Source organism: Lontra canadensis, unplaced genomic scaffold, assembly GCF_010015895.1.
Source record: "Lontra canadensis isolate GAN:19392208 unplaced genomic scaffold, GSC_riverotter_1.0 scaffold9, whole genome shotgun sequence".
In the NCBI taxonomy this organism is placed as follows: Eukaryota; Metazoa; Chordata; class Mammalia; order Carnivora; family Mustelidae; genus Lontra; species Lontra canadensis.
The window spans coordinates 3,672,354-3,697,826 of NW_022631003.1; the positions used below are offsets into that span (position 1 = coordinate 3,672,354).

General features: G+C 37.7%; 1 protein-coding gene across 2 annotated transcripts in view; it reads right to left on the reverse strand.

The window, feature by feature from the left end:
• SYT1 (synaptotagmin 1) overlaps nt 1-25,473 on the reverse strand; it is a 543,751-nt gene that overhangs the window by 186,078 nt on the left and 332,200 nt on the right. For both annotated transcript variants that reach the window (XM_032854709.1, XM_032854708.1), the window contains exon 3: nt 17,541-17,723. In XM_032854709.1, the coding sequence (XP_032710600.1) occupies nt 17,541-17,706 (166 nt within the window). In that variant the 5' untranslated portion in view covers nt 17,707-17,723. The remainder of the gene's footprint in view (nt 1-17,540; nt 17,724-25,473) is intronic.

The following is a 25,473-nucleotide window of genomic DNA, read 5'->3' on the forward strand; positions in this document are numbered from 1 at the left end:
GGCTTTCTTAGCTTCTTAGGACCTTTGTTCTTGTCAAGTGACACTCTTTCCTGGAAGAGAGGTGATTGGGAATGAGGTAAGCAGAGATGGAAAATGACCTGTCATTTACAAAAACCCAGGTGATTCTTGATGTGGAAAACAAAGGCAGAAGAGAAATTGTTAAATTTCCTTACTACCTACAGCCTATTGACAAATCCTTGAAACAGGCAGAGTGACATTCCTCTAGGAATGCAAATGTCTCGATGTTAATACTTTGCTGAGGGCAAAAGGGAATCTTAGCCTGACCCCCAGGATCCTGTAAGTCTACTTTAACATACAAAAAACTTCCTTTACCTCTACCCCCTCAAGATCCATGTTGGCAATCATCCCCCAAGCATATGGCCCACCAATATACATCTGAAAGGTCTCATGACTCAGGTTTTATGAGATGGTAAGAAATGACCATTTCCCAACAATAGCTAACCCCCTCAAGGTCCTGGAGACCTTGCTTCCAAATTTACTTAGAGACATATGCTATCTCTGACCTCTTCCCAACTTGAAAGTGTGTAATGGGCCATACCTCATGATCCCAGTGCAGCTCTTTCTGCCCATGGGTCCTGTCCCCATGTTTTAATTAAACCACACTTTTTGCACCTGACATGTCTCAAGAATTCTTTCTTGGCCCTTGGCTTGGAACCCTAACGTCTTTCCTACATCAGTTTTCATGTAACTTGGCCATTGTATTAATGTCCTAGAGCTACTGAAACCTATTATCATAGACTGAGTGGCTTAAAACAATAGGCAGTTACTCTTCTCTGGCTAGAATAAGTTCTAAAATCAAGGTGTTAGCAGGGCCAGGTTCTCTCTTAAGGCTGTGGGAAAGAATCTGTTCTGTATCTTTATTTTAGTTTCTGGTGTGAGGGCAGTCTTGGTTGTTTCTTGTCTTGTAGACCACATCATTCCAGTCTCTGCTTTCATTGCCACCTGGCTTTCTCCCTGTGTGTCTCTGTCTCCATGTCTCTTCTTTTAAGGCCATGAGTCACAGATAGTTAAGAGCTACTCTACTCCAGTGTATCATCTTAACTTGATTAGATCTGTAAAGATCTTTCCAAAAAAGTCACATTCATGGGTATTTGGAGTTAGGACTTGAAAATATCTTTTTGTGGCATATAGTTCAATCCACAATACTACTATATACTTCTGCACTGACAAATATATTTCTAATTTCTTAATCTGGATATGTATTTTTTTTTCTACCAATGCCCCTTATTTTCTACTTATTTTCTTCTCTTCTTTAAAAAAATAACTCAAAAAGTTGGCAGTGTGGAAAAAGTCCTCATTAAACAAAGAATTTTTTCTGAAGTCTTTTCTCATAGAATTTTCTTACCATTCTTTTACAATCAGTGCTAGGAAGAAACCAAACTCCTTGTCGAAATGTGATGCATGTAATTGAGATGGCCACTGGGTATCAGTGTATAATCCTCAACTGTTTAGCCAACATTGTTGTGGTTTAGGACTAAACTGGTTTTCACAATCAGTAAACAGGAGTTTTCCTTCTTGGTAGTTCATGGCTAAAACAGTTTTCATTACTGGGATTTTAAAAATAATGAACCTTTTTATAACAAGATTCTGAGTATTTTTGAAAACTCATTTTACCCAGAGAGATGTCAGTTTCAGAAATGCAGAGTCTCATCTACGGTGTGTTTGAAACAGCTTTTGGAATGTGAGATATACTAAGAATCTAAACCTTAAGTCTCTTGGAGGGCTTTATTCATACAAAAAAATTCTTCCTTTTTTTTTTTTTTTAAAGAATATTCTCCACATTTTTGTTCATATGCATATTTCTTCTAAAGGAGAGTGTCAGAAGCTTATAACACCTAATTATTTTTAAAACATGAATATGTCAAACTTACACTTTCTAATAATCATACCGAGTATAGTTCATAGTAGCTCACAGTAGCTCATAATTTCAGCTCCTACATCTGGGTTCATACTAAAAACAGAAACCGTATTTAGTCAGTTTCTTAAAGCAAAAGTTTAGAATTGCAACAGCCTCTCCAACTTGGGATCCAGCGGTGTTTTCATAGATACTCCGAAACCTCTTGAAATGAGCTAGTTACCATTACCAAAACAGAACCTTTGAAGGATTTGCTAGACAGGGAGGTTTGAATAGCAAACTGTTTCAGCTTTCACACTCTGTCACATTGCTCGGATACCAAAGAACCTGCACTGTAACATCTCACCACTGTAACCTTGCTGCTGTGAACGCTACAGAAATAGACTGTTAGTGGTTAGAATGAAATGCCACCAAAACAAAGAACAGAATGAGAATAAGTGTGATGCTTTCCAGGTCAAATCCACTTAATTTTATAAAAATAAATAAATAAATTTATCAATCTATCTATCTGTCTAAATGTACATAGTACCAATTGACGTTAGGGAAAAGAAAATCTCCAGTGACTTCTCATGAAGTAAACATTGTTTTGTTCTTTGCCTTTCCAGATCTTTGGTAAGAAGAATACTGAGATGGTTCCCAAGACCTCTCCCTCCCCTTCCCTCCCTGCTGCTGGTATGCACTATCTTTTGTAATCTTCTCTTTGCGTGTGGGTGAGACCTGGAACATATTAGGTTACTTTGTATGACCAAGATGTAGGGATATATTTAAGATTCTAAATCAGTTAATTTTGAATCAAAAGGAAGATCATTCTGGGTGGATCAGACTTAATCAGATGAACCCCCTTCAAGAAGGACCTGAATCCTTCCTGAGATGAGAGAGAGATGTTCTGCTAACTTTCAGGAAACAAACATGCTATAAACTTGACTTTGAAAAGGGCACCTCCAGGAAGTGAGGGTCTCAATCCTATGATGACTAGGAACTGAATTTCTCCTCAAAATCTGAAGAACTTTGGAAGAGGGTCCTAAGTCCTCTAACTGACCTGTTGACTGCAGTCTTGTGAGACCCTGAGCAAATGTCCCGGTAAAATTATGCCTAGATTCCTGATCCACATAAATTGGGAAATAAATGTGTATTATTTTAAGTTATTATGTTGTAACCTTTTATGCAACATTGGAAAACTAACATTTCTCCCTACAAACCTTTTTTTTTTTTTTTTGGTATATATTTATAATAGTAAAGCATAGTCTCAAATTAATTTAGTAAGTAATTATTTACTATCTACTCTATGGGAACTGTATATATGAAAATGTCCATTTCTGCCCCCCAAAGAATTTAGACTAATCTGGAGGAATGAGACAAACAGCTATAACAAAAGAATAAAATTGGCAAGTTGCATAAGCATGAGAACTACGGGAAGGGAAGTCCAAGGGAGCCTCTGATCAAGGAAGCAGGAAAAATAGTCCAAATATATTGGCATACGGACTCAGGAGCATTTTATAGTCAAAGTTCACTAGTCATTTAAAAAAAAAATTATTTATTTATTTGAGAGAGGGAGGGAGAGAGAGAGCCTGAGTGACAAAGGGAGAAAGGAAGAGAACCTCCAGCAGCCTCCATGTTCAGCAAGGAGCCTTACGGGAGTGGGGGAAGGAAGGGACTCAGTCTCTGGACTCTGAGATCATGACCTGAGCCGAAACCAAGAGTCAGATGCTTAACTGACTGCATCACCCGAGAGCCCCAAAGTACATTAGTCATTTGAGTGTATTATAGTGTCTAACATTCTAGCTGTCCCTGGACTAGTAACTAGTCCCAAGTAACTTCTGTTACAAAAACTGTGAGGGATTAGTGATAATACCAGGGGTATAGGTACATGGTGGTGTTTTAAAAGTAGGCAGGCAAGAGTTAGGTCTGTCTATGGTAATGACAGTGTATTTTGTTTTCTCTTCATTCTAGTCACTGTCTTAACACTTACCCAATTTCTCTTTGTTCTGTCAAGTGCATGGGCTATCATTCTGTTTGTCCTTGCAGGAGAGAAGAGATCACACTCACTGCTTTCACTTTCTCACTTCACTTTCTCGCTTCTTAGCTTGTCACCTCACACCCTGCAAGCTGGTGTCTGATTCTGTCTCCCTAATGAAACAAGGCTTTCCAAGGTCAACAAAGAGGTCTAAATCCATTGGCCATTTCTCAGGTATAATCTTCCATGACCTATACGTGGCTTTTGCCATGTCTGGTTGCTTAAATCTCGAATTTTTCTTTCTCATGGTCAAAAATAAATAAATAAATAAATAATAAATAAATAAAGTCAGATCATATTCTGTTCCTGAAATCTCATAAAGTCTTATGGTTTACAGAGTAAATTCTGATGTATCTCATAAAGCCTTATGGTTTACAGAGGGAAGTATTAAATGGGGTTGCTTGCTTTCTCTTCCAATCTCATCATTGAATGTATCCTATAACCCAATTACACCAACTAAACTGCTAACCATAAAACTCTGTGATGGTACTCACAACTGGTATTGAAAAACTTCTGTGGTTCAGTATGGAATGACTTTCTGTCACTTCCTTGGTTATGCAAATCACCTCCTCTGGTTCAAGGCATCATTGAAAGGCCACTTCTTTTTTTTAACTCCTTCTCTTTTATTCCCATAACCTTTCTCCCTCCTTTGTGTCTGGCTTTCCTGTACTACTTCATTATGCCCTGGGCTAAAGTATGTTTTGCTTAACATCTTTGAGATTCTTGACCCTCTCATAAAATTGGGATCATAACTATATATATACCCAGCAGGTTTGTTCTGAGGAATAATTGGTCAAACCATAATATATTGATGAGGGGTCTATACTAATTTCTCAGCGATTTCTGGTGATGATGATGATGGTGCTATCTGCTACTAGTCCCTTGCTGGACTAAAAGTAACACCAGGGCAGATTGCATGCTTTAGTCATTTTGTTTCTCCCAAACTTCAAGCAGTAGATTTAGTAAGTTTTTAATCCAACTGGCTACTGTTTCTCAGAAACTTTTTCCTTCACTTCTCTGACACTGTATTTCTACTTTACACACTCTTTTATTTCTTCATTGGTTTCCCTACTCAGCCATGAATTTTATATTTTAATAATTTATTCACTTTCTCTTTTCCACCCTATGAGACTTTCTTAATAATGGCCATTACCCACTTTCACAACCTAAATTTCTGTGTGGTCAACACCCAGACCTCCATTTCCAATGCTGATCCCCCTTTGGCATTCCCGTTCCCTAGAGGGTGTGACCCTCCCAGAGTACCCAGCTTCTCTGGAACTATTCCTTACTTTCTTTGCCTGGACACCCTCACATTCACTTGCAGTGCCTAGCAAATCTGTGCCTTTATTTTCACAGCAGCAAAGGCTTTTGTTATCTGTAGTGTTCCTTCAATTACTTCCTTTCTGCCTCTTCCCTCTTTCCAGCCCTCCCCTTGCAATCTATCCTACCCACACGCTGCCGCCAGATTGATGTTGCTGAAACGAAACTGTAATTGTGTTACTTCCTTGTTTAAATATCTTGAATGGTTCCTGGCTCCCCCTTAACTATTAAATAAAGTCTAAACTCCTTAGCCTGATATTGATGGCCCTCTCCGAATGAATTCCAAATGACTTTTCCAGTCTTGTTTTTGATGACGACTCTACATGTCCGAGGTTTCAGCACACGTCATGTCTTACATCATTACCACCTCCATGCCTATCTTTTCTCTCTTATTAGATTATAAGAATGGTAACTTAAACTATGTGGTATGTGACCACCAGCCATTCGTCCATGCCATCTGCATTTGTTGATGGCCTGCTCTCTGTAAGGCATGTCATATCTAGTCTAGAGAAGGAAAGAATGGGTGGGACTAGGAGGCTATCTTCAATGAACTTAAAGTCCAGGAAGGAATATAAGATATAAGTATAATACTATGTTACATGGTAGAAGATAAGCATATTAAAGGAATAATATGGGTGTTTAGTATTATTTAGTGTTTACAGCATTCCTGTAAAGTATTGAGCCTTCATCCTTTAGGATATGGAGGCTTGGATATGCAGAGGTGGGAATAATGGCATTTCAAATGTGGGAACACCATGGACTAAGGCACAAGGGCAGTGAAAGTAGGGTTGTAACTGTGGAACAGTGAGTAATTCAATTAAGAGAAGCTGAAAGAAGGCTAGAAAGGTAGGTTGGGGCTATACTACAGAGAGGGTCTTGGATGACAATGAGGGAGTTCAAGAGTCAGCAAAGGGGGTAAGATACCTGAGTAAGAGACTTGGGTGTTCAGAGTAGGCATTTTGGAAGAACCATCTCAAAAGCTTATATGTGATCAGATTGGCAGAAGAGTGGAAAACTGTGGAATGAACTCATAGGAGACTCCAAGGACTATGATATGGATAAGGACCCAAATAGAGCAGTGGCAGTGAGCATGGGAAGGAAAGAGGGGACAGAGAATGAGGTAATAGGATTTTTTTTTTTTAAAGATTTTATTTATTTATTTGACAGACAGAGATCACAAGTAGGCAGAGAGAGGAGGAAGCAGGTTCCCCGCTGAGCAGAGAGCCCGACGCGGGGCTTGATCCCAGGACCCTGGGATCACTACCTGAGCCGAAGGCAGAGGCTTTAACCCACTGAGCCACCCAGGCACCCCGAGGTAATAGGATTTGATAAAAAGTTGAACAATGGAGGAAAATGTGGCAAATGTCAAAGGTGATGTTCGAGTTCTGAGTTTCAAGATAGAGGAATATATATGTTTATGCATCTGTGTTTTGGAGGGCAAAAGTGAGTTTAGTATGATATATGTAATTTCAATTGCAAATAGCATCTACAGATGTATGGATTTCGCACTTCAAAAATGGAACTCATTGTTGTTTTAATTTCCATTTCCCTAATGACTAAAAATGTTGAACATCTTTACATGAATTTATCAGTCAGATGTATCTTCTTTCATTGTTTGCGTTCAAATCTTTTGCTCATTTTTGTATTGGTTTGTAAGAGGTTTTATCTTTTCCAAACATATTTTGGAAGCATCTTCTTTATTAAATATATTTATTATGGATATTGTCTCCCAGTTTGTGACTTGCCTTTTTACTAATGGTACATTTCAGAAAGCAAAAAAATCTTTATTTTGGAAGAAGTTGAGTTTACTACCTTTTTCTTTATAGTTAATGCTTTTGGGTGTCCTTTTAAGAAAACCCTTGCCAGATAGAGGAAGTGGGGACATACTGGTCAAAGGGTAGAAACTTCCAGGATACAGAGCAATTGGAACTCTCCTATATCACTGGCAAGATGTTAATAACACAACCACTGTAGAAAAAACAGATTGACACTGTGAGAGCTGAAGCCAACTTACTGTAAAACAGTGAAAACAGATCTCTACTGATTAGGCCTGGAAAGCAGCCAGGTAAATTGCATTAGAGTCCCAGTAGCAAATATGGAGTTGAAAGGTAGATGGATGCCAGCAGCTATTGAAAGGGGAGATGACAGGGCACAGTTCCAGTTAGTGTGGGCAGAAGATGGTGGACAAGGCCATTTTGAGGCACCACTTCAAAATATCTTCACTCTTGCGGCATTGTTGGCACCAAGAGTAGCTCAGAAATTAAACTGCAGTGTTTTGTGTAGCTGATAAGGTGAAACCGAGAAATTTACCCAAGCAAACCTTACAAAATTACTCATTTCTGGAAAAGGTGCTGAAACACAACACTTGAAGCTGTCTTTCAACTCTTCACAAAAGCCCAAGAAACTGGGTTGTGTTGTAGAGCAATTGCCGTAAGAAAAGAGTCTGTCCTGTTTCTTGGGGATGCCAATACAACATATTATCTTTAAAACTAAAAGATGAAGCTGAAACCCAGATCTCCATTTGAATAAAAATGCTTCTGGAGAGAACCATTTACCCTGAGGACCAACATGGCAGCTGCTTATATCTTAGCACTGAATGGGACTGGGCTGCCTCCAGGCCAACAGGGAACATTTTTACTCAGCCCAGGCAAAAGGGATAGAAAACAGAACAGGAAATGACAAAGTTAAAGAAAGGTTGAGGAACAAAAGAAAAAAATAAAAATAGAGGGTGGAAGAGAAAAGGTGAGTGTGTAGTGCCATGTGGCTGAGGGCAAAACAAAACGGATCTTGCAGGTAACCTATCCTTAATCCAGGGTAATGGTCCATTTTGCCTCTGATGATGGCTATTGCTCCTTTCCAGTAAGATCCCTTTGGAAGTCCCTCCCTCCCATCCTTCTTTCTTCTTTTCTAAATGGAGGTATAATTGACATAGAACATTAGTATCAGGTGTATGATATAATGACTTGGTATTTGTGTAGCAAAATGATGACCACCATGAAGTCTGGTTAATATCCGTCCCTACACATAGTTACACAGTTACATAGTTAAAATTGTAACATAGTTACAATTGTTTTCCTTGTGATGAAAACTTTTAAGGTCTACTTTCTTAGAACTTTCAAGTATACAATACAGTATTGACTATAGTCACTGCTCTGTGTTGTAGCTCTAGGACTTACTTATCTTATAACTGGAAGTTTGTACCTTTTGACCCCCTGCCTTCCAATTTTACCCATCCCCCCAACTCCCTGCTGCCGGCAGCCACCAGTCTTCCTTCTGTATCTATGAGTGGAAGACCTTTACTTGAGAATATGAATATCTAGGATCTTTTGAGCTAGAGGAGAATCATTATTACCCTTATTTTACTTAAAGGTAAAATGATTTGCCCAAGGTCATATAGTAGTAATGCAGAACCACAATTTTGAACCCAGACAGACTAACTCCAGAACTTATACTCTGGCCTTGAATCACAGCAAGCAATGCTGTCCCAATTAGTTACTAACACTGGGTCAGAGTTTCTGAGTGATTTGCGTAGTATCCTGGACAAGATATTAACACTAGAGGGGTTCCGGAGTGTACTAAAGAAATTAAGGAGTAATATTTACATGGTTATAACAATGTTTCTAATCACCATAATGGTTTACTGATTTTATAGAATTGGATCCAAATCCTTCTGAAAAGGAAATTATTATAAAATTTACTTTCAAGGTGATGAGCAGTATAACTCCGTCAGTTAAGGTTTACTACACAGAGATCCTGGGTCTTTTCTAAGTTTCGATGGACAGGTCCACATTACTTTCAGTAAATTCTATATTTACTAAGGCAACTATATTTCTATTATTTATAGTCTACCACTGACGCACCCCTCACCCAGCTTTTCTTTTTAACTTCTGTGTGTACAAAGAGCTCGGGGGAAAAAAAAAAAAAGGTTTAAGTGGATTTGAAATTCTGTCAGGACAGCAGTTTCATTCAAAGTGTTTGGTGAGGAAAGCTTTAAATGGGCCAATAGCATCTTAATTTTTATTTCAAACTTCTCTAAATTCACTTAAAAGACAGGCTGGGGAGGCATGTGGGATCTGAAGATACCAAGTTTAAATCCTTTATTATGGTTTTCTCCTCCATGAAAATCAGAACAAAAAAATAAAGTCAAGTGTTAAAAATATAATAGTACATCATATATTTTCCTGCTGGTTTCTGCTTCTAAATTCTTTGTCCGATTTAATAGAAACTGGCACAAACCTGTCCATCATGCCATAAAAGATCTACGGAGTCATTCAGAGTAAAGGAGAAAGCCATGGTCTCCCAGCTTCTCTTTCTCTGCTATTTTCTTTATAGATTTGCATTTGCAATCAGGCTTCCTCTTGTGAAAATGCAACCTGTATTTTGACATGCAAATGCTATGCGGCAAGGGGTAGACATTTAAAGCTATTTTAAAATATATTTGTATATTTGTAAAGTATTTCAGCAAGGTAATTCCTGAGCTATTTTTAATGTGTGGCCAAAATATCCACTCCCCTTCTTTGTCCTTAGGTGTATTTACTTAATGTCTTTGAAATGCTAATGAAATATAGTTAAATGAGGTTGAGAAACTTAACTGAGATCTTAATTCACTTGGTGGCTTTATGTGCTCACCGTTACTCTGTGTTACTAGCGCTTTGGAAATTTATAAAATCCCTCAACACTAGTTCAGTTGAAAGACATGAACTTCTTGGGGGAATTTTCTGCATAATAGGCTTCCAAGAGGGAAACACAATTCAAGGACACATTTAAACAACTTTCCTGAAATATCAGTAGTATATTCTTTTAATGTTTCCACATCAAAAATAGGCTGTTGATAGAATCATTTTGCAGACTTGTTCTTTAAAAATCCAAATGACACACAATGTCTCAATTTATAACAAATAGTTTATAATATTCCTCTTACTCTCCAAGTATAAATAATGCAACATGTCTATGTATATAATTTTTACAAATCAAGAAAATGTGGTAAGTATAATTAAAAGGGAAAATAAGAAAACAGTGTATAATGAAATAATTTACATTTCAGTATAAAAATCTTCAGGTGTAAGGACACTAGAAGACAATGAAATAATCAAATGCTTGCAACTGCAAGAAGGGATTTTGGAGTTAGAGAAGTAAGACAATCAAGATTTTAAAAAATTAGGAGAAAATAAAGTCAGAGTTTGGGTGAACATTACAATAAAAGCTAGAATGTTCAGTTTATATTAGAACTATGCAGAAATACAGTATAGCCACATTTTTATGTCAAATAGTTCTAGGCTTAGACAATTATAAACAGAGTTTTCTTCTAAATGCATGTCTTACGGAAATTTTGAAAATCGTGTGGAATGTGGGAATATTTTTCTTTGTGTGAAACTGTTTTCACACATTATGAGATTTGTAGGCTCCTAAGCCCTTGATCTTTAAATGCCAGTTGCCATTCCTCTTACCCATTTTTAAGCACACTAAAAATGGCCCAATGAATATCAGAATATCTAGCCAGAGACAATGCCAACTCTACTAAAACCCAAACAGACTTTCACACTAAATGATTAAGTTTTTACTCAGGGTAGCTCTTAAATATTTCTCTGTCTGTATTCATAAATACACGCAGGTATTTTCTATGTTTTGAAGCAGAATTAGACTTAAAAAGATGAAATAAATTAAGATTTAATGAAAAATGTTTGACTATCAGCACAAATTACTACATTGTGCTGTGATGAATTACAACCCTTTTATCTCTTAAGTGTCCTTGTCCCAAATCAATTCCTTTAGCATTGCATTGATGAAGTCACTCAGTATTACAAAGGACTTACTTTGCTCAGAAAATAACACTCATCAGTATTGTAACTTTTTTTCTTAGAGCTATTTCAGTTGACTAGAAGCTAACAATGAATAATAACACTTAATATTTTGGCCACTGTTTCTCTGAAGGCTGAGGAAGAACTGGTCAACAGATGATCACAGAAGCTGAGTCATACACAGAGCTCATTGATACAATGAAACAAAATCTAAGGTTAGTCCTTAAGTAGTAGTGAGTTATTAACTTGGCACTGAGTGAGTGCAAGCAAAGAAATGCAGAAGCATGAAGTGAACAAGTATCTACTTTGAATCCAAGGAGAAACTCTGAATTAGATTTAAATTTGTGTTCCAAGTATTCAGTCTTTTAAAACCTAGCAAAAGGCAAACACCTCGTATAGGCACAAGAGACCCTAATAGTTTTAGTCTTAGTGGTGATAAGGAATGGTGGAGTTGATTGGCAGCCTTGGTGATAGTCTGTTCGTGCAAATTTATAGATTTCGAGATTTTTTTCCTGACGCTCTCGTACCTACAGCTTGCTCCGTGTGTAGCTGCTTTGAACAACTTACTTACCTGACTGAGCCTGAGCTTTCTCATGTGTAAAATGAGGGTCGCCAAGCTGGCGATCACTACAGTAATTACTGTTATTCACATACCACGGATTCCTGTCTGTTCCTAAGGATTCTCTTCATTTGATCTTGAAATGGTCTGGCATTAACGTTACATTCATGACATTAACAGAAAGCAGTTACAGGACCCGCGACAATGACCTTCTGTCCATTTGGCAGTCAGATGAGGGAAGATGAGTGATTGGACTGCATTTTGCATCACCGATAGGCTTATGCTGTATTTAACCACCTATCTATCACTACTGGGTGTTGAGTTTCACTGGTGTTGCTGGGAAGGCTGACACTGCTTTCCCTATTAGTTTTCCAAGTCATGGCTTTCAGTGTTCCCCTCAGCCAGGGGTTTTTGTTGCTGCCCATGGGAGAGAATCTTGGGGGGCGGTGGGTAAGGAAGACACTTTGAACTCACCACAGCAGCTTGATTTGCTTTATTGACATTAGAAATGGAGGCTTCTATAATATTTCATTCAAACAAAGGGATCCTTGGCTAAAATGGTGTGAAAACCAAGGCTGCCTAGATCAGTTTCTCCAAGCATGGCACAAAGAGCATTAGGTATAATGTTTGGTATAATAGTGTTTGCAACGGGAAACTATCTATACAGTTTCTGGCATGGGGTCAGGCACTTTCAAAGTATGGTAAATATAAGTATGTGGAAGGAATGGTTCCTATCTCTGAGGAATTTACATTTTCATGAGGAATAGAGGCCCCAGACAAAACCGAATAACTAAGATAAAGATTTTCATGAAAGGCTTTAGAAGGTTGGAGGAAGACTCAAGTAATTCTGCCTTGGGAAATGAGGAAACTTCCATTCCAAGTGATAACATCTGAACTGGTTCTTGGAGGATAAAAAAATGCATCTGTGTTAATAGTGGAAGGGAGTCCGGGAAGAGAGAAGAGCATTAGAGAAAACACTGGAATGTGAATGCTGGCTGGGTTGGAGAGGTTTTTCATGAGCACAATTAACAGGACTGAAATGAATTGCAGGTACAGGAGTGAAGGTGAACTAGATCAGGGAGGCAAGAATGATAGAGTTCTTATTTGAAAAACTAGGTGAATGAGATCACCCAGAGAGAACATGTTGGAAAAACAAACAAACAAAAAATGGAACAGGGTTAAAAATGTAATCCTGGATCCTCTGCCACTTGAGGGGAGAAAAGACAATGAAAGAGGAGGACCAGCCAATGAAAGAGTGTAGGGATGGACGGAGAAGGAAGAGGAGAAAAAGCAGAGTCCTGGAAATCAAGAGTTTCAGATGATGGTGGTTAATAGCGATAATAATACAGAAATATTTGACTGAGTGGAGGTGGATCATAACCTTCATAACATCAAGAAGTAGCTGGTGATTCTGGTGAAAACAACTTCAATGGCACATGCAGAATGGAAATTAGAATGGAAGGAGTTGAGTTGTTCCTGGGAGTTGACGAAAGAGATATCTGGGTCAAGGTTATGTTTTTCAATAAATTTTGGTGTAGATATGAAGGAAGAAGATATAATGGTAGCTTGACAGAGGGGTAAAGTAAGGAGAAGAAAAGTTTAGTGCAGGAAAGAAGAAAATGGAACATTTTCTGAGCACTTAACTGTATGTTGAATTTTTGCTAGGCACTTTCGTATAAGAGAACCTTGAGCATATGCATGGGCCAAAAGGAATGAAGGAGCAAGAGAGTGAAATTATAGAAGTTATTTAAAAAAGAAAAAATAAAATTGGAGGTGATAATGGGGAAAGAAAACACCATGAGGGAATTCTCCTTTGCTAGATCAGACATCATTGGAGTGGGTTTAGAGACTGCAATGTGCATATAGTAGGCTGTAAATTTTTTGGTATTTTCATAATTCGGGTTTCTGTCTGACCTGAGTAGATGGCTTTCCTAAAATGGAAATAGATTTGTTCAAGTGACAGCTTGAGTTTAATACTAACTAACATTTATAGAATGCTTACTCTGTGCCAGATACTCTATGAAGCCCTTTAAATGCCCTACTCCCTTTACCCAACAACCCTGTGGTGGAGATACCATCTTTGTCCCTACTTTATCCAGGAAGAAACTCATACACAGAAAGATGAACAGAGCTGGTACATGGTAGAGCTTAGATTTGAACCCATGTAGCTTGCGTCCAGAGCTTGTGTTTTTAATCCCTCTGTTAAACTATCAAATGGCATTTCTGCATGAATTATACAATTACCCTTAGTCCACTCTTACTCTGGACTAAGAGACAGGTTCTGGCTCTTTGGTTTTCTGCTGTGCTCAAGGAAAGGGACACTCCACTTGAAGAAGCTCATGAATATCAAAACCTTAATCACAGCTCTTTGGATGACACGAGTTCACGCTTTACAAACCAACCATGGCCCTAGTCATATTAAAATCAAAGTTGCAAAATAAAGAAATGTTCTGAAAAACCTTGTCTGCTTCATTTAGATAATGGTGTGCAGAATGAATTGAAAGATAAAAATGCTCAGCATTTACCATTTCCTTTTCTTCCCTTTTTTAAGCTCCATGGTGTTACGGATGATATCATCAGGCAATTTGGTTTGAATATGTTCCTTGCTGGACCGTGCAGATTACCCAACTAATGACATGCCTACTCCTTGCCATTGTGACACCTCTCTTCTCACAAGTGGGAATTTCAAGTGACAGACTAAAGCTGTTTGCTATCAATTTTGCAAAAAAAACACATCTGCCAGATAGCCGAGATTTAGTTCAGAGACTGAAATCAATTAATATTCTAATTTGTTACCTGTCATTAGCGTCACACTGTATTATGCCAAGTCAAAAGTGATAACCTTTATATAACATAGGCTCCTAAAGGAATTTGATTTGTGGGATGTGTTTTATTTGTGCTTAGTGTTGCTCCTGGCGCATAAATCCCATTAGAAATTTCAATTACACAGACAGTAAAAATTGTGGTGGATTAAAACGAAAGGGCAAAATATGCCATTACACATTTTTAATGAAACTGTACAGCTGTGTTTATGGTAAGTTTTTCTAACTCTAATTTAGTGTACTGTTTTAAGATTTGGTTAGTGAGCTTGTTTCTTTCTATTAAGTCAAGGAGAGATCAAGAAATATGGTATTTTTATAGGTGTTGCCCAGATCCTCTGACATTCTGTTACTTTAGGTTGCTGATCAAAAGCAAACCTCCATGGAGGAACAGATGAGACACCTGGTCTCAGGGCCACTGAGGAAGAATGGGGCAAAAGAGTGGAACAGTGGCTTGGGAGGAAATGAAATTAGCCAAGGAAAGAAAGGAACTAAGGGAGCATTTCTTAGTTTTTATTTTCCAGCTGACTGTTTTCTTGCTGCTAAACTGGAGGGAAATATAATGCACATGATGGCTGTCTCTAAGTGGGAAAGGATAAAACATGGAGGTATCACTGCAAGGATGGAAACAATTTGCTTTGTTCAGTGTGAATGACACAGTCAAGCTCTGAAATGATTCTTATTGTTAAAAATTAAAGATTCTTAATATGCTTTAATTTTTCAGCATCTTCAGGCCTCAAAGTTGAAGAGGGTGGTTCAGGATGTAAGTTAAATAGACATTCAGTCATGCATTCATTCAGGAAGTAGACATGGAGGCCTCATATGTACCAGGCACTGCCTGGGATATAACTGTGCAAAGAACAGACCCAACTCCTTGCTCTCAGAGAGCTTACATTATTTCGGAAGGATCCAGAGCAATTTAAAAACAAATAATAAGGAGCACCATCTGCAGTGCGATGCAAAATAATACGGTGAGAAATAGAGCAAGGGTGAGGACAGGAACTTCCGGCAAAGATGGGGTGGGATGAATGAGTTATCATTTTAAGCAGCATGGTTGGGGAAGTCCTTAACTAAGAGGATGACATTTGCACAAAGCCTAAAGGAGAAGAGAGATTGAGTTATGTGGATGAATGCAGAACATTCAGTCCCATAGTTAGTACCAGAGCCATGCCTCTCGTGGGGTTTATTCTTCTAGAGGAGGTGGTGTTGTAGATCAAGCAGAATATGCATTTTATTTGATGTTCTTCATTTCTTTCTCTGCTAGCTCATTTCTCATAAAGCAATCATGCTGATAAAATATTCAAGTGAGAGTTCGCCTTCATGGCATATGAATTTTGGTTTGTGCGTTGTCATTACAACGTCAAAGTTTCGTCAGTAGCACCAGAATCCTCCATCAACCTTGTAGCAGAGCAGGAAAGAGAACTTGGATTTTCCATCCTAGGGCTCCATCTATTGGTCCATCTCTACCTCCTCTAGATTATAGATCTTCCTGCTGAGAAGGATAATTACTGGCCACTATACTGAGAGTGTCTCTCAGATGAACTTGAATTTGTTTAAAAGTAGACCGATCAACAAATCGTTAGTCACTAACAGACAAGAAATTGATTCTGTGTATTTTTTTTTTCTCTTGCTTTCTCAGTGTCCTTACAGAATAATTTTCTTATAAATTGATAAATCTCTCATCTGGATTACTGCAACATTCTGCTTTATCTTCTGCCCTTGACTTTCTGGAGCCCATTTTCAACACAGTTGCTAGAGTGATCTTTAAATAAAACCTGAGTCAGATCATGGGACACCCCTGCTCAAAAATCTACAAAGCCATTTTATTTCACTCATAGTAAAATCCAAGTTCTTAGACTAATGCCCACAGCCTCACATGATGGGGCCCATGTTACAAGTCCAAATTCACCTTCTGCCACCCTCATTCATTCTACTAAAGCTCCCTGGGCTCCTTGCTGTTCCAAGCAGATTTTTGCCTAAGGGGTTTTGTCTGGAATTCCCAGAATTAAAATTAAAATTAAAATTTTGGAATTTAAAACTTCCTCCTCCATTCCCTTCAGGGTTCCTTACAAAAGAAACTAGCCCTGATCATCCTAAAAAATAATGTCTTTCCCTCTATGCCCTTCTATATTCCACTTACTCCTCTTTAGTTTCTTTCTTTAAAAATTATTTTTATTTAACTTCAATTAATTAACATATAGTAGATTATTAGTTTCAGAGGTAGAGGTCTGTGATTCATCAGATTTCTATAAGACCCGATGCTCATTACATCATGTGCCCTCCTTAATGTCCATCACGCATTGACCCCACCCACCTCTTACCCTCCCCACCCCCCCCCCCCCCCCCCCCCCCCCGCTCCTCCAGCAACCCTCAGTTTGTTTGCTATGATTCGAAGTCTCTTATGGTTTGTCTCCCTCTCTGATTTCATTGTCTTTAGTTTCTCTTATATCATTTCTTACTGCACGACTTACTGTATATATTTGCATCTTTATTGATTTGTTACTTTTTTCACTAGAATATACACCTTGGGAGGCCCAAAACATATTTTTCCTGCATCTGAAAAACTCTGTAGTTCATCAGAAGCATTCAAATCTGAATAAACAGGCCAACCTATGGTTTCAGATTTAAACGCCGCTGGTAGAACTAGAGCTGCCCTCATACACATGTACTTAGGTACAGGTGGTTGTTTTCCTGAGGAGGACAAAGAAAAACTGTGCAGAAACTTTGAAATATTAATAAATGAAAGGAAACCAAGCTTGCCATATCAGGAAAGTACATTTTAGCTATTGCTTAGGAATAATCTTTACAATGGAATAATTTCATAAATATAAATTGAAAACATATATGGCACAATGCATTAACAAGAATATTCTAGAGAAAAACAGACATTGAAAAAAAATACCTACCTGCATTAAACACAAGATACATTTTTTTTAAATAAACAGGGCTTTGAGATATAAAGTATATTTAAAGATTTTAAAAATTCCATTTCTAATATTCCATCTTCTTATTGGAATGCTACCAGGCCAAGAATAAAAAAAATCAAATGTATGTATATGGTATGTCAAGAGAAATTCTGCCTTTTCCCCCCAGTAAGATCATTTTCAAGCCTTTCTTTTGACCCTACCAACCGGCCATGTGTAGTAGTACTCACATGGAATTTTATGCAGCTCATTCATGAACTTCTCCTTCAGCTTGGAAAAGGCATCTTCCTTTCCTTCCCCAGGACTGGCTGGCTCTGTGGCATTATGGGGGAGAACGGTTGCAACAGTAGTGACTGGCGGGGCGGCCAGCGCCTCAGGATGACTCTCGCTCACCATTTTAGGTGCAGGTGAACCTAAGAGGCGAGGGGAGCAAAATAAATAAATAAATAAATAAAAGAACAATTCAGAATGGCTTCACTGATCTCACATCAAAGGTACACCAGAGACGAGACACATCAGGGGGTGCACCTGTTCCCTGGGTAACTAGTCCAGCATTAGCATATTACTTTATGTTGGTTCATAAAGTATTTATGGAACCACCATGGAGAGTCTTTTCCAGAAGGTAAGACCAGGCGTACGTCCTGAAAACCCTCTCCTAACAATAACGTGGGAGCTCTCAAATCTATTAGCTGTTTATACCACCGAGTATTTACTGTGCAGATGTGACTTCTAATCCGTATGTTACAGGACTGTGGATGATGAAGCAGTTGCTGAGAACATACGTGCTCTGTGCTCTCAACGTTTGTATCTTATAAGAGGAAAGGAAGATAAAATATTTATATTGAAAATGTTGATGAATGATAGCATGCATCAAAATATTAGTGACTTTTAAGATGGTTGTAAGCCACGCTGTTATGACATTGATACTATAAGATGTCATGAGTGTCAAAGAGGAGTTAGTTCTTGAATCTCATTTATTGATGGTACATTTCCCTCGCAGTCTTTTTTTTTTTTTTTCTTTTTGACATTTACTGTGGACAATACTGTGACCAGTAGTTCACTTGTCTTGCTGGGAAAATGTTGGGAGCCACTGTAAATGTGGCAAGATTGACTGTATACATCAAGCAACTGATGATGAAACCTGCCTTGTCTGTCAAATCATTTCAGTTTATTCTATTTGATTATATTATTGAATTATTCTGATTTTAAGTGTTTACCTCCAAAGTGTTTAAAAACAAAAACCCAATTAATCCTTAAGGTAACCAATGAAAAAAATCTAAGCCCTTGAATGCAGAAGACCTCAGTTCTAGTCCTCTTCATAGCTAAATGGAGTCTGACAAAGCATCTGACCTCTTCATTTATCTGCCTTCCGAAATACGTAGAAGCGACCTGCCCTGCCTAGATTTTTCTCAGTACGTGTGAAGTGTTCTATAAATGTAAAGAAGGTAATCTGAAGAGGGAAGCTTGAAGTCCTGTTCTCCAACCTAAACATACTCTGGACTTTCCTAATTAATTTTACTGTATGACTTAAGATTTCAGGCAGTGCTCGTAAGAAAGGGAACAGGATTTGGGGCAGAAATAGATAAATACAAACATAAATACAAACATGTTTGGGCAAAAGAAACTTCACAGTCTCAGCAGGAAAGTTGATGGACCTACGAAGCTCTTTTGATTTGCAAAGAAATGGAGATAACCAGCAAACAGACAAAGGATTTTTATAGAATTAAAATTTTTTGTGAGTTAATTATGCATACTTAAAATATTTAGTGGAAGTACACTTGAAAGCAGAATAATCTCAGATGTGTGGAATTATTATTAGAATCTGAATCAAAATCCAGAGATTTCTGGATCTCTTGAAAGGAGATGAGGGCTGAAGCTAATAATACACACATATAATCAATTTTCATTTTATAATATAGTCTCTTTTTAAAGCTTTTAATTTTCTGCTAGTAGCTACTAATAGAACCTGAAAGGGGAAAATCAGACAGATGTGGGCTTAAATCTTCTTTGTTCTTTAGTTTCTTCATTTGTAAAGTGAGATTGGTCATACCAAAGACATGAAGTTTTTGAGCATGCAATGAGATAATCTATGCAATGAATTTAGCATTTTATGTGTCGATCAATTGACTCAGTCCTCCCGCCTCTCCTCCTTAGGAATACTTGGCAACCCAGAATTTTCCAGGTTGTGGAAAATTGTATTTCTCCAACTCAAGGTCACTTTCTAAAAGGTTTTCATGATTTTTTGGATTCTGTTTAGCTTAGGATCTGTCTGCCTAAAGAAAACTGGAGTTCTGTTTGCATAACTTAGGAGAAGCTTCGATACCGATCATACCGTAACTTCTATATTTCATGCGTGTCAACAGGACTAAAATTATATACACATACATACACAAACACATCCATATGTATGAAGTATTAGTATGTATGTATTCAAAAACTGAATTTGGTCCTCTGCTGTGAGAATCACTAGATATGATATGCCTTATTACTTATCTCCACAGGTTAGTTGAGGATATTTGAGGGATCATAGTTTACTGTAGGATTTAAAAGAAAGTATTGCATTAAATACAAATACCTATATACAATAGTGCCATCATTAAATTAAAAATATGCTGTCTAATTATGTTTCCACTCAATTTTGGTCCTGTTCTGGAAGTGGGACCCTGTTGCTGTTATCTGGACCTATCAACTGCTACCTCAAAACGGCTACACAATTGTTTCTAGCCTTTGTGCCCTGGGATGGTTGGGTACTTTGCCACTCAGGTTGTTAAATATTTTCATGTTCCCTCAGCTTATAATGGAATAGAAAAAAATTCAATATACAAGTTGAATGATCTGAAAGGCTATTTAGAAGCCTCAACGTCTAGAAGATGGACTTGAAGTTTACCCAGTACATTTTTTAAAAGAGGCAACAAATGTTTCTGTAATTTCCAAAAACAATCCTCTGTAGTAGAAGGTATGCTTTACAAGTGTTTTATCAAAACAGATAAAAGCTATAAACTTTTAGCTTTTACTGGTCCATGATAGTATTATCTGTATCATTTCTGATATTTTTAAATCAAGGAAAGATTCTAGAGACAGTGCTCCTTTTACTTAATGTATACCATGTGAAATTAAAGTCTTTCATAAAAGACAAAAATATAATGGGCAATTAAGGATCTAATATACTGACAAAGACTAATAGTTTACTTAATATTATCTTCTTTGTCCTTCATATTTTGAGAGATGATGCTGTTTGTAAATAGCAAAACTAAGAACAGTGACATGGCCCTTGAATTTATATTTGTGGAAATAAGATGCTGATTTATTATTTTCCATCATTTTATAGATGGAAAAGCTATCTAATTATTTGGTTCTGCCTAATGCAATAACCTTATATTCTTTTTATATAACATTGATTGCTTATTCAGAAAAAATTTATAGTCTACCCAAGTCTTGATAATATAACAGCCAAAAGTTATTGATACCCACTAAGTGGTTTAGATGTATGAAAACATAGACTTCCCATGACACTCCCATGAGAGTTATAATTATCACCCATTTAATGGTGAGGAGACTAAAACATAACAGAGGTTATGATTTGGTTCAAAGTCAGACAGTAGTAATTAGTAGAGTTGGGATTTGAACATGGATGTCTTAGCTGCTATAGTGTTAGGGACTCACACACTGCAAGACAAGTATCCAATAAAATTGTGGTTTTCAAAGGAGTTTTTTACTATAACCCATAATAAGAACTACATTTTACATGGTGCACCAGCATACAGGCTCTCACCACCTAGATGTTCTAAATGGAACAAAAACTTGATAGAAAAAATGATTGTCTTCATTATGTATGAAATATTCTGATATACTTAACTTTTTTCACTAAAAATTCTAGTTTTACCCCCAAATTATATACGCTGGTTTCACCATCCTCTAATGGTTGAGATCCGCAGTTTGGAAAACCACTATAGAAAGGACTTGGGAAGATACAATAAAAATTAATGGGGCTAATGAAAACTAAAGATGCCACTTACTAACCCACTGTGTGCCAAACTACTGTCCTTGGCATAATACTCTCAGTTCTCATCACAACCTTGAAAGGCAACTTGGTCTTATTTTACAGGATAAACTGGGTTGCGGAGAGGTTAAGTGATTTGTCCAACAAAGATTTAGCCTAATTCAAGGTTCTTTCCACCAGTCTTCTCTCATAATAATACTGGTGTATTATTAAACAATTAAATCAGTATTGGAAAGATACGATTTTCTTTTGAATTGATTTACCAGTAAATGGAAAACACAAGTCTTCTTGTCAATGGGAAACAGATTGCTTAATTTTAGAGGTGTAGTCATTGAATTGGTTAAAGTGGAATTTGGCCTCTTGAGGTATGTTAAGAGAAATAATATTGAATAGAAAAATTCCCCTGTAGGAGAAAGTTCAGTACGAATGAAATGAGCAAGCAGTTCTCGAAGAAATATACATCCTCCTGACAGATAAAATGTGTTTAATTTTACAATTTTACAAATAGCCAAAGCCTGAAAGTTAAAATAACGATGAACTAATATATATTCATTTGTAAATGCGAAGGGAAGGGTTCAGAAAAGTGAGCAGTTGGGAAAGAGCATAGAGTAGAACATACTTTATGGTGGCCAAAGTAATAGAACATATAAGAAGCTATAGAAAAGCTCATTCTTTTTTCTAGGAATTCACAAGAAAGAATTAATCTGAAGTGTATAAACAGTTTACAGATGTTTATTATAATTTATTTGTCAGAAGAGCAGAAACTAACAGACATTTTAAATAATGGTAATCCATTAAATGAAGTTATTAAAATTATCTTAACAGTAAATATTTGCAAACCTAGAAATACATTAGAGTGTTAGATGAAAAAAACAAAGTATGAAACATTAAATAAAGTATGTCCAATTTTTCTAAATAAAAACTCCTGTATAAAAGAGGTTGGAAAGAAACATTTAAAATGTTAAACTTGTGGTAGAATATTCACTTTTTTTCCTGTATGTTTACATATTTTAAATTATACAAAGAAAAAACCTTTAGCACTGTTTGCTCTTAAGAAAACGATCTTGCAGAAAGAGTTTAATTTCCTAGTGTCAGATTTTCAAAAACATACTTTAAAATATAGTGTAAAAAGCTAAATTGTAGGAAGTAATGATTTAGTTACACATTTAGCAAATACAGTGTACAAAATGGCCACCGGTTAAAATACAGTGTAGAAAAAATATTAAGGTATCATAGAGGTTAATACTTTTGTGGTATAAAATGAGGAAAATCAGGATTTTGGTTGCCATGACAACTTCCCTTTGTCCCTTATATTCTTCTAGTAGGACTTTAATTATGTCTGTCTCTAGGTCCATAAATTGATATAGATTTCTCAGATTATATAGTGAGCTAGTCTGTCATTCTGCATAAACGTAATGGTTTCAGGAGAAAGCAGCATTTTCATTTCTACTTAAGTATTGTATTTTATAATGACAGCATGCAAAATTGAAAAGTAAACAGGAGGGGGGCGCTTCGGTGGCTCGGTCAGTTAAGCATTCGGCTCTTGATTTTGGTTCAGGTCATAATCTCAGGGTTGTGAGATCGAGCCGCGCATTGGGCTCCATGCTGGGCATAGAGCCTGCTTGAGATTGTGTCTCCCTCTTCCCTCCTCACCTGCCCCCACCTCTCAGAAAAAAAAAAAAAAAAGGCATAAACCAGAGAAAAAGATCAAAGGTCAAATAGGCACTGAAAATATTACTTAAAAAAGTATTCTAATGCAGAAATGCCCCGAACCGAAAGTAACTATTAAAATAATTATATAAAGAGTCCAGCAGATATCATGGAATATGTTAGAACATATTTTTGAGATGGAGGGCAGAACGTTAGTGATTTTATCCCATTAGAATTTGCCTTGACCTTCTGTAGGTGTAAGTAGAAACCATAAGAGGATGCCATGTGCATCTCTCCTTCCTTTCAGAAAGGGGGCCCATGGTTTCAGAGAGTGCTGCCTAAGGGCAGCTCAGAGCTGAGTGTTCTCCCCTAAATAATTGCCCTTGTCTGGGAGGGAACTGCCATGCCCAAGGTTAAACCCACTTCCCCACGGACAACCTACATCCAACGACTGGTGGATACTGGTGTAAGGGCCTGGCCCCTGCCTCAGTGTAATCTCTGAAGGGCCTATAGGATCAGTTAAAGCCTCTGAGAAGGCACCTCACTTTAGCAACTCCCTCTGTCCAAACCTGCTTTCTCCACTCCCTCACCAGGATAGCATTTCCCCAGTAAGCTACGTTGGACTCAGAGCAGCTTCCGAGGGAATCCAACCCATGGCACCCACTCTGGAAGATTTTTTTGGGGAAAAAAAAGCCCAAACCACTGTCATCATTTCATTTAAATTTTTCCAAGCCCAGGGATCTGTAGGCACTAAGTGAAGTCTAGCAGCATTATCAAAATCTTCCACAAATGTTCAGACGTTCGAATGTCAGGATTAAGGTATATATTGTCTCTAGTTTGAATAGATACTGTCTCTTGAAGGAAGAGGAAACCTGGTCCCTCTTACGGCAATGACAGCTGACTCCAGCGATAGTCCCAGTAAAAGGGTGAGAGATGAAAGGTGGTTTTCCAACCTTGAAACAGCTGGAGCACAACAGGCCACCTACCTTCAGAAACCATAAAAAGTACCTGCTCTTGGATCTTTTTCTTCTTTTTTTCTGAAATAGATCTAGTTACCTCCAAGTTTTACCCATTTAGTCACAAAAGCCTTCTAAGAGCCACAGAGCGAATTTTGCTGAAGAGTGTGGTTCTCAGGCAGTATCTGTCGTAAATATTTTGCACCTTGACTGTAAGTGGGTCTGCTTAGCTGTACTTTGAGAATAGAAGCTGCATCCCACCCCAACCTTAAAATACCACACTACAAACATCAGAAAGGCGTGTAGATGTTTATACCGAAGGTGTCCGTGGAAGAGCATGAGCAGGAAGGAAAGAGTGAACGTTCACCGGCTGCATCTCCTAGGAATCTACTTGTTCGTTAACTTGCCCCTTTATTGAGGTTGAGGCAGGACTGACCTACAGAGAGAGCTGTACGTATTTAATGTATACAACCTAGTGGGTTTGGAGTAGGTATATACCCAAGAAAGCAACACCACAATCTCTAGTGCCTGGCTCTATACAAAGGGCTATAGGTCTTTTCTCTGCCTTCTTGTAAACTGTCTTGGCCACCTACAGCCATCTTGGTTCTCCTTCTTTCTCTATTTTTTCTCTCTCTTCTTCTCTTGGATCAAAATTCTCTGCTCTCCTTATCTTTGCTTTTCTTACTTTTTTCCCTTCAAAGGGGAGAACAGTACATACTATAGGTTTCATTTATCAGGTACTGGGCGTTCGATGTATGTTGAGTGTCTGCTGAGCCCTGTGCCTTATGTGGAGGCAGAGAAAAGGTGAGTAAGACACCAGTTCTCATCCTCAAGACAGCCCATGAGTTTCTCCCGGCTCTCTTTCTCGCCGTTACAGAAACTCAATATGCCCTTGATCGTATCTCTTGATGCCAATAGTGGTAAATTGCAACTCACAGTTACCTTCTTGACATAGTGAAACAACTGACTCGGATTGCCAGAAGGCAGATGGAAAAGCGAGAATAAGAAGTAACAAGTAGGACCAGGAATTAGGGAATTTGGATCCAAAGGATAGATGTGAGGTGCTTCAAACAGTAGGATAACTTAAAAGGCAAACATTTGTATTAAAAACCAGAGATCAGGGGCGCCTGGCTCAGTGGGTTAAGCTGCTGCCTTCAGCTCAGGTCATGATCTCAGGGTCCTGGGATCGAGTCCTGCATCGGGCTCTCTGCTCAGCAGGGAGCCTGCTTCCCTCTCTCTCTCTGCCTGCCTCTCTGTCTACTTGTGATCTCTGTCAAATCAATAAAAATAAAAAAAATCTTAAAAAAAAAAAACAGAGATCAGACTCTTTAAATGGCTAGCTATTCGTACTAGAGGTTGGAAAATTTGGACTTATCAAGTTCTACTTCTCATATTTTTAATGTGAACTGTTTCTTTTATTTTTAAATTTTTATATTTTTATCTTTTATTTATCTATTTATTTATTTTTGATTTTTTAAATTGTTCTGTTATGTTAGTCACCATACTGTACACCATTAGTTTTTGAGGTAGTGTTCCGTGATTTATTTCTTATCTTTT